Source organism: Nicotiana attenuata, unplaced genomic scaffold, assembly GCF_001879085.1.
Source record: "Nicotiana attenuata strain UT unplaced genomic scaffold, NIATTr2, whole genome shotgun sequence".
NCBI lineage: Eukaryota > Viridiplantae > Streptophyta > Magnoliopsida > Solanales > Solanaceae > Nicotiana > Nicotiana attenuata.
In genome coordinates, this window is record NW_017671309.1 from 32989 (window position 1) to 42973 (window position 9985).

At 40.6% G+C, this 9985-nt stretch overlaps 1 protein-coding gene across 1 annotated transcript; it reads left to right on the plus strand.

Annotated features, from left to right (window-relative positions):
- Positions 1-8200: 8200 nt before the first annotated feature.
- On the plus strand, positions 8201-9772 carry LOC109207445. The gene has a single exon (XM_019370366.1). It carries the CDS (start codon positions 8201-8203, stop codon positions 9770-9772), a length of 1572 nt encoding a protein of 523 aa, XP_019225911.1.
- The last annotated feature ends 213 nt before the right edge of the window (positions 9773-9985 follow it).

Below are 9985 nucleotides of genomic sequence, written 5' to 3' on the forward strand. Positions count from 1 at the left end.
CACTGTCTTCATAACTTAAGTCATTGTTGTCAGCTTTAAGTGCCGGGTTCTTTTCCTTCTTTGGTTCTCTTCTTTCACTGTCTATCTTCCTCTTCATCTCGTAGGTCTTCAAATTTCCGATCAGCTCTTCTATGGTCAGCTCCTGTAAGTCCTTTGATTCAGTAATAGCATTCACTTTGCTTTCCCAAGCGCTAGGCAGAATGCTGAGGATTTTCCTCACTAGCTTGTTTCTAGGAATGATTTCACCAAGTGAGTGTAACTCATTTATGATGGAAGTGAATCTTGTGTGCATATCTTGAATGGATTCATCGTCCTTCATTTTGAAGAGTTCATACTCGGTAGTGAGCATATCGACCTTAGACTGTTTTACTTGTGTGGTTCCCTCATGAGCTGTTTGCAAAGCTTCCCATATCTCCTTGGCAGTGTCACAGACGAAGATTCTATTGTATTATTTAGGTCCTATTCCACATACTAGAATTTTCTTGGCACGAAAATTCTTCTCCACAGCTTTCTTGTCTGTGTCAGTGTATTCTTTACTGGTTTTTGCCATTGAAAATGGAAGTTCTTCCAGTACCTTTGTTGGAACATAAGGACCATCGCATATAATATCCCATAACTCAGAATCCTCAGCCATGATAAAATCATGCATTCTTGTTTTCCACCACCCATAGTATTGTCCATTGAACCTGGGTGGTCGGTATGTAGATTGACCTTCTTCAAAATTTAGTGGAGTAGCCATGAGGAACCTTCCTAGGTGTTAGCCTGATAGGAGGAACCAGCTCTGATACCAATTGTTAGTTTGTATGAGTCCACCAAACAGTAGAGTACCTGGTCCACTACGAGATTCTGCTGAGAATGCTAATAACTATAAGTAAATGAGACACGAGATTTTACGTGGAAAAATCCCACACAAGGGGACCAAAAACCACGACCTACACCAGTAGGCTTTCAACTTCACTAACTTGTAAAAACCTATTACAAGCCACTTTGTAATGACTCCATCACAAAGAATTTAACTCAACTAACTTGTGGTACTCTTACCACAAGCCACTTTGTGACTCCCTAGTTATAAAGACTTTTACTAACTTGTGATGCTCTCACCACAAGCCACTTTGTCACTCTACAGTTACAAAGGCTTTTGCTTATGACTAAACCTAGTCACAACATAAACTCAAAAGAGTTTACGAATTTTACAAGAAGATTTCCTAATCAATGCTTCTAGCTAAGCAATTTAGGAGATACAATAAGTACAATCACAAAGTTACAACTCAACTAAGGACAACAACATGCTAACTTTAGGAACTGGTCCTTAGTTGCGTTCAACTTTGTTCTTCAAGCTCGTGAAGATTGATTTCTTGTTTTTCGAAAAGCTTGAACGAGAAACTGAAACATTCAAGTAATGTTTCAATTTAAACTCATGTTGGTACACCCTGATCACATCACTTGAAATGATGTGAGTACTTTAGTTGGTCAGGTAATGAGTGGGCGCTGGAAACATTCCAGTGCGGCAGAAACAGTGCAGGCAGTCACTTCATTTCCAGCTATGTCCAATTGACTTTGTACTGCTATGAGGGAACCACAAGGGTATCAGTTCCTTGTTTAGTTTCCTAGCTCCTAAAGCTGTAGCAGTTCACATTTAGCTGGAATCCGTTAAATGCAGTGTAGTCCAAGTGAGTCAGGTTCCCCATCTGGCCCTTGACATTAAGTTTGTTAGATCATCAAAACATAAGGCAAAGACATTGAAAACCTATCACAAAAGAACTTTAGCAAGGCACTCCACACTTTTAAAATTTCAAGTTAGGTTTATAACCCTTGCATAATTCATAAGGAGTTTTGCCAGTTCTTCTATGTGGTATTCTATTTTGTAAGTGACAGGCAGATAATATAGCTTCACCCCACAAATTATTAGGAGCATTAGAACTAACTAACATAGAGTTCATAATCTCTTTCAATGTTCTATTTTTTCTTTCAGCTACTCCATTTGACTCGGGTGAATAAGGCGGAGTTATGAATTATTCCTTCTTTTTCAAAAAAATCATTCAAAGATAAATATTCTCCACCTCTATCAGATCTAATTCTCTTGATTTTTCTACTAAGTTGATTTTCAACCTCAGTTTTATAAGAAATAAAAGCATTAAAGGCATCATCTTTATTTCTAAGCAAATACAACTTAGTATATCTAGAAAAATCATCAATAAATGTCAGATAATACCTTTTACCACCTCTAGTCATGGTTTGTTTTAAATCGCCTAAGTCAGTGTGAATCAAGGATAATAATTCAGTTTCTCTATTTACAGAAAAACAAGTCTTTCTGATACTTTTAGCTTCAGCATATATTTCACACTTGTCTATATTGTTTGAGTCTAAACTAGATATTAAGCCTAGTGACTATATTTTCTTTAAATACGCGACATTAACATGTCCTAGTCTAGCATGCCATAAAAAATAAACTCAACCATATAAGCAGAAGCAGATGCATTTCCATTGATAACATCAGAATTGATAGATTACATGTACTTTGGTTATAAGTACTTTACTTTATGTTTTGATGATCTAACAAACTTACTATCCAGAACCAGATAAGGAACCCGTTACACATTTACAAGACTTCAAGTACATAAGATTCTAGGTTGGGACTCAGAGTGGAATATGATTTAACTCCTCAGAGTGGAAGGAACGACTGAGGGACCAGGTCCCTACCAGTTCCCAAGGAGACTATACGAAGTCAACTCTGCAGCTGGAAAGTTGCTGCCTGCACACGCTACTGTGCAGAACAGTGCTGCAGTCAACTTTCCAGAGAAGACTTCTTACCCACCTTGCTTGCATCATTGGAAGTGATGTCACACATGTATATATGCATTCTAGGGAGGTAAAACAAAGCACTTGAACACTTAGAGAACTTATTCAAGCTCACTCACGTGACTACTCAGCTAGCAAGTTTCAAGTGCCTCAAGAACAAAGAACAAAGCAACTACGGACAAGTTCCCACATCGAGTTATTGTGTGTCCTTAGTTGAGTTGTAACTTTATAATAGTTCTTCAAATTGTAATTCCTATCCAGCTTATTTAGAAGCACTTTATAGGAATATCTTTGTAAACCTTAAACATGCGTGTTTAAGTCTTGGCTAGAGTTAGTCAAGTTTTAAAGTCTTTGTAATAGAGTCATTGCAAAGTGGCTTGTAATAGGTGTATTACAAGTTAGTGAGGGATTAAGAGTTTAATTTTTAGGTTGCATAGGTTGTAATCTGAAAGTTGCTCAGTAGTGAAGTTGAAATCCTACAAGGGTAGGTCGTGGTTTTTAATCCCGTTGAGCTGGCAATTTTCCACGTAAAACTCCTCTTACCATTTAATTACTATTGTGTATGTGTAATGTTGGACATGATAGAGAACCTGGTTCTCTATAAAGTTTGGTGGAACCTTATATTCTATCATTTGGTACCAGAGCAGGTTCTTTCTATCAGGTTAACATCTAGAAAGGATCTTCATGGTTGCTCCTCCAAACTTCGAAGAAGGCCAGTCCACGTACAGAGCTCCTAGGTTCAATGGTCAATACTATAGGTGGTAGAAAACTAGGATGCATGACTTCATCATGGTTGAAGACTCTGAGTTATGGGATGTAATATGTGACAGGCCTTTTGTCCCTACAAATAACCTTGGTGATCCAGTTGTAGCCATTCCCAAGACGAGGAAAGAATTCAATGACGCTGATAGAAAAGCCATAGAAAAGAATTTTCGAGCAAAGAAAATTCTTGTGTGTGGTATTGGCCCTGATGAATATAACAGGATATCAGCTTATCAATCAGCAAATGGGAGCCTCTTCAGACAGCTCACGAGGGAACAACTCAGGTGAAACAATCCAAGATTGATATGCTCACAACAGAATATGCGCTCTTCAGAATGAAAGATGATGAATCCATCCAAGATATGCATACTCGATTCACCTCCATCATCAATGAGTTTCACTCTCTTGGTGAAAGTTTTCCAAAAAACAATCTTGTTAGAAAAATTGTTAGTGTACTGCCCAGTTATTGGGAAAGCAACGTTAACGCCATTACAGAGGCTAAGGACTTGCAGACACTGACCATGGATGAACTCGTTGGAAACTTGAAAACCTATGAAATGAAGAAGAAAAAGGACAATGAAAGAAGCGAGCCCAAAAGCGAGAAGAACCTGGTCCTCAAGACGGACAACAATGACTCAAGTGGTGAAAACGGGGACATGGCTTACATGACAAAAAGGTTCCAGAAGATGGTTCGCAGGAATGGAGGCATTCCAAAAAGGGGAAGCTCTAGCAAGCCTAGAAATTATGACCTCTGTCATAAATGTGGCAAGCCAGGACACTTCATCAAGGATTTCCCCTTCCTAAAGCAAGAACAGTATAATAACAACTTTGACACAGCAGCAAAGAGGAACCAAGTTCCTGACAAACGCTTCAAGAGAAAGAATGATGCTGACAACATTATAAAGCAAGCTCTTGCTGCATGGGGATACTCCTCCAGCGAATCTGAAGAAGACGACGAACATGGTGGCAGTTCAATAATGGCTGTGGAAAATGAAACAACTGAGTATGATTCAATCTTTGCTCTAATGGCTCAATCTGATGACGATGAAGATGATGACGGCGATGAGGTAAACTTTCTGGATGTTCAGAGAAATCTGAAATCTTACTCTCCCAAAAAGCTCATGTCATTAGCAAATGTGCTAATTGATGCTTAGCATAGTCTTATCAATGATAAAGATGCTTTAACTATGGAACTAGGGGAAGCTGAACAAACCAAAGATGACTTAGTATTCGTTGTAGTTGATTTGAAGGAAACAATAGAGAACCTGAAAAGAGAAAAGAATGCTTAGAAGAGAAAATTGCTAGCATAGAACATGAACGAGATGATTTAATGGTGGTTGTGGTGGACTTAAAAGAAACCATTGAGTGTGCAAGAAAAGAAAAGGAAACCTTGACTGAGAGAGTTTCTATCATTGAGCAAGAAAGAGATGATCTAGTAGTGGTGGTAGTATACTTGAAAGAAACAATTGAGAATTTTAAAATCGCAAATAGGCCTGGAAACTCTGAAAAGGGAAAGGAAGTTGCAAGTGAAGCATCCATTAAGCTTGAAAATGAGTTAAACTTGGTAAAGACTACTCTGCGTGCTGAACTTGAGAAAAACAAACAACTTCAGGAAGAACTAGGGAAAGTAAAGAGTGATCTTGAGAAATCTCTTAAGTGGACCTGGTCCTCGGAGCTATCACTGCCATGTACACTAACTCTGGAGGAAACAGGCAAGGGATTGAGTTTCAAAGGGAAAAGATTTCCTACAACCCTCATAGCAAGTATGTTACTGTACCTGACAATTGGCTATATACCCACTGTGGCAACAATGGCCACCTCAAGGAAAATTGCATTGCCAGGGTTCAGTCTCATCAGAGAAATAAAGTCTTTGTTGAGAGAGCAACTACTGCAAGAGGACAAGGTCCGTCAAATGGGAAGCCATCAAATAGGAAACGCATTCTGCCTGCTTGGACTAAGAGAGCACTTCATCATCATTTTTCTCTTAACAAGGGACCCAAACTTGTTTGGGTTCCTAAATCTAACCCTTGATTTCCGTGTTCATGGAGCAGTGAAGGAAAGCAGCCAATAATAACACATGAACAGTGGCTGCTTAAAGGACAGGGCTGGAAATACAAACAATCTTCCTTCACTAAAAAGCCCTACAAGGAGAGAGTGTACCCTTTCGAAAATGGTTTTAAAAAAAAGGGGGTATGCTCTAGGAGTTGGAAAATTTGTATCAAGGGAAATAAGGTGGAATGCTTGTCCAGGATATCCACAATCTCAAATTTTGTGATTGGTGAGGTGTTGCTGCAGACAAAAGACACAAGAGTACATATGTTGCTGTGATTGAGCTTTTGCATAGTGGTGACATAAGTTGGTTGGAAGTTGTTGAAAACAATACTGAATCATGGGACAAAAGTGTGGAGCATTGCACGTTGTCTATCTCTAAACAAACTGGATCTGAAAAATCGGTTCGTGATCTGATCAAGTTAAGTAACAAGTAACATGAAGTGTGCAATGCATGTGCAAAAGAAAAGCATGACAGATCTTCTCTCAAGCCCAAAAAGGGGCAGACAACACTTCAAAACCAAGGATGAGATCTTTCAAGAAACTGTGGTCTTTGTCAAGAAGATCCAGGTACCAATAAAAACAAGCGTGGCTTGTATCAGACTAAATCATAGAACAGGTTTTGATAATGCCATAAGTGGAAGAATGCTATGTTGAAAGAAGAACTACTCAACCACTTAGCTCAAAGAACACCACCTCAGATGGAGTTGTTGAAAGGAAGAAAAGGACTCTTGAAAATTTGGGCACGCTCAATATTAATTGATGAAGGGTTTGCAAACATCTTGACCAAAGCTGCTAACTCAATTGAGGATATGTGGGTATAACTGTCATGTTCTCAATAATGGGAAGGGTAAGCCTTGAAAATTTGATCGTAAGGGAGATGGAGGAATCTTCCTGACATACTCGTCTCAAAAGAGAATAGAAATACTGATCAAGGTAGAGAACGCCCATTGAGTCCAGCAAGGAACCAGGGTCTCGCGTCTACAACAACAAAAGCTGAGAAACAAGCTGTTGGAAAGAGGGATTTTGCATAGAGACATCATTGAATCACTCCTGTATCTCACTACAAGTAGACTAGACATCATGGTCAGAGTTGAGTTCTGTGCAAGGTCTTAGTCAAACCCAAGGTATTTTCATCTGAAGGATGGTGTAAGTATCTTGAGGTATCCTAGAAGAACACAGAAACTGGTTCTCTATTGTCCTCCAAGTAAATGGATAGGAAAAGATAGCCTAAATTGGGACAGTCTCTGAGTTCCCATCTTGTCTCATAAGGCTCAAGGAAGCAGAATTCAATGGCACTCTCAACAGCTGAAGCAGAATATGTATAATCAACATCTTGTTGTGGTCAAGTACTATGGACCAAGCAACAAAGTGCTATGGACCAAGCAACAAATTGGAAGAACTTGAGTCTAACTCAAGAGGGCCAAATACAGTGATTTCTGAAGATCAAGTTGCAAACATCTTCACAAAAAGCCCTGGGAAGAAAGCATTCTAAGAAAGATTGCCTTGCACTGGGGGATGATGAAATACAACTAAGAACCTGGTTCCTCATTATTTGTTATGAAAGTCATAGTCAGGTAAAATCTAGCTAAAGTGTTTTTTGGCTAAGTCTAACTCACCTCTATATCGTTAACAGGTAGACACGCATGATGACTACAGAAGCAGATGCTGCAGTGCATGATGAATAAGGGGATAAAACTCACTTTCCAGACCTATCAGGGAACCTAGTTCTCTAACGCAGGTTAGTGGTTTCTTTGTTCTTTCATACACAATTTAAAATGAACAAAAAAACAATGCCACATCATCATCATCAGTGTGACAGTCTCTTTAAAGTCGTGTCTCTTCATCTAATACGTCACAGTCCAAATGTCACTCCTTTCTCTAAACGATACATCTCCCAAGCAAAAGAGTGCCGCCGTTTCAGAACGAGTCCCTCATCATAATTAAATCAACCCTTTCTCTTCCAAACTCAAAATCCCCTGTATGTCTTCTCTCCTCTCAAATCCACTGTTCCACAAGAATAATCTCATCATGTCTGAAAATCAAGCAACCGTTAGTATGCCTGATAATACTGTGATTGAGTCCTCACCAGTGAGAAATTCAGCGGTGAACCTCTCTCCAAACCCTAAAGAAGAGTCCCCTCCACACCTCCACTCCCTTTCCTACCCTTTCCGTGTTCACTCATCCTCTAAGCAAGTCTAAAGATGCCTGTCCTCCCCCAGTCTCACCAGTCAAACAGAGTGAACAGGGTGAACTAGGGAACCTCGTTCAGGAACCTTCTACTCTATCCATGGCTGAGCATTTGAGTGAAGAACTGGTGACTAGTCATGAAGAGACTGAGATCACCTGGACAAGTGATGACTCTGAAGGCATCACTCCTTCGTCTATTGAAGTCTCCATGGAACCACAAGAAAAGGAAGAAATAGAGAATATGTTTTCCATTACGTCAAAAAGGGTTATTATAGAGGAATGTGCAGGAGGGTCTAAGCCTTTGGGGGAAGAAATAGAAGAATAGGGAGCAATTGTGCCATTTGAACAACCAGTACAAGATAATGCTACTAGGGTCCCAAATGATGAACCTGATCCCTCCATGGAGGATCCATGTCAGGAGTCATCTTCCCAGGTCAATATTGATCCTTCCCCCTCTCCCCACTTTGATGCTGAGCCTTTGAATATGGTGGTGCTTAAGACAAGTCCTGACAGTGAAGAAGATGCAGATGATTTGGTTTATGCGAGTTGTATCAAGGCTAGGGCTAAGCCATTGGTAATTTCAGAGCCACCTCCTAAGCGACCTACTACACGGTTGCAGCAAAAGGAGGCTCTAGAGTTTTCCCTCAAGAAAAGCAAAAGGAGTAGAAGAAGGAGAAGGTTGGTCAAAGATGGAAAAGTTGTACAAGTAGAGGATGTTCCTGTAGTGGATGTGGATGAGGAAACCAAAGAGGAACCTAGTTCCCTGACCCGCAAGTCTTCAAGGAAGAAGCACTCTCTCTCTCAATCCGAAAGGCACGCCTCTAAGGGTGCTGAGAGTTCTTCCAAGAGTGTTGTTGCTGGTTCCAGTAAAAAGTTGGCAAAAAGTTCTGGTGACAAGACAGTGAATGAGCGTGGTGACAAGTCTGATGAGGAAGAAGCGAAAAAATCTGGTGAACATAGACAGAGCAAGTCAGTGGAGAAGGAAAAGTCTGCTGGCAAGTCAGTGAAAAGAAAGAGGGATTATGATGATGATGATAAGGAACCTGGTTCCGTCAAGAAAGGAAAAGTGAGTGAAACTTTGAGGTCTGAGAAAAGGAAGCTGGGGAATCAGAAAGTGTTGTGGGGCCGCACATTTGCCTCTGACATTCTAGAGAGTGCTGGGATGAGACAATTAGTGGATATTTGTGATGCTCAACAGTGGACCAATTTGTTTACAAATGAGGCTCTTATAGTGTATGAGGACGAGGTGCGAAGTTTCTACACCAGCCTCTTCACAGTAGATGGTGATCAAATCTGTATGTTGGTAAATAGGGTGGACATAGTGATGGACTCTACCTTATTGGGGTTAATTCTGGGTGTTCCTACCGAAGGAGTGTCATCTGCTCAGGGTGCTTGCACACCAAACTTCAGAAATGACATTGTCAAGGACAAGGCAGTACAGCATGGGGAACAGGTGCATAAGAAGGCACTCCTTCCAGTTTATCAGCTGCTCTTTGAGATGGTTAACAAAGTATTGTTTCCCCGTGCTGAAAGAACATCTGTTGCATCCAAAGCTGACCTATTCCTTATGGAGACTTTGGACAATTTCTCCTCCATCAATTTGCCTGCCATAATGATTGAGCATACGCAGAAGGTAGAGAACCTCAAAGACGGGAATCCTGGACTGCCTTATGGGTTCCTTCTCACAAAGGTCTTTGAGTTTTTCAAAGTTCCTCTGGGTCAGGCCAAAGTGGGCACCAAAAAGCAATCTTTTTCAAAAACTACTCTGGAGGAGTGTGAGTGTATTGACAAAGTCGGAGGAGTTGGAAGCACTTCCACAATCTCTCAACTGATAAATGCTCAGAATAGTGCCACAGAGGAGATCCGAAAGTTGAAGGCTAGGAACGCGATTCTTGAGAATCAGCTCAGTCAGTTGCAAGAGGTACCTGGTTCCAGTGGTTCTCACAGCGCAAAGGTTGCACGCCTATCTTAGGAGAATACTGATCTAAGGAAACAGGTGGAGGACCTGAAAGAAAGACCGCTCAATGAGCAACTGTCCGCGAATGCTCGCATGGATCTTGTCCTCCAAACTCTTGCTTCCTCTTCCAAGCCCCCTTCCTCCAGTGTCCCTTAAAGAATGTCCCCTTAGTGTCCAGTTTCCAGTGTCGATCTTTTTAAGTTGTTGTTGATGAGTTTTTGGTATATG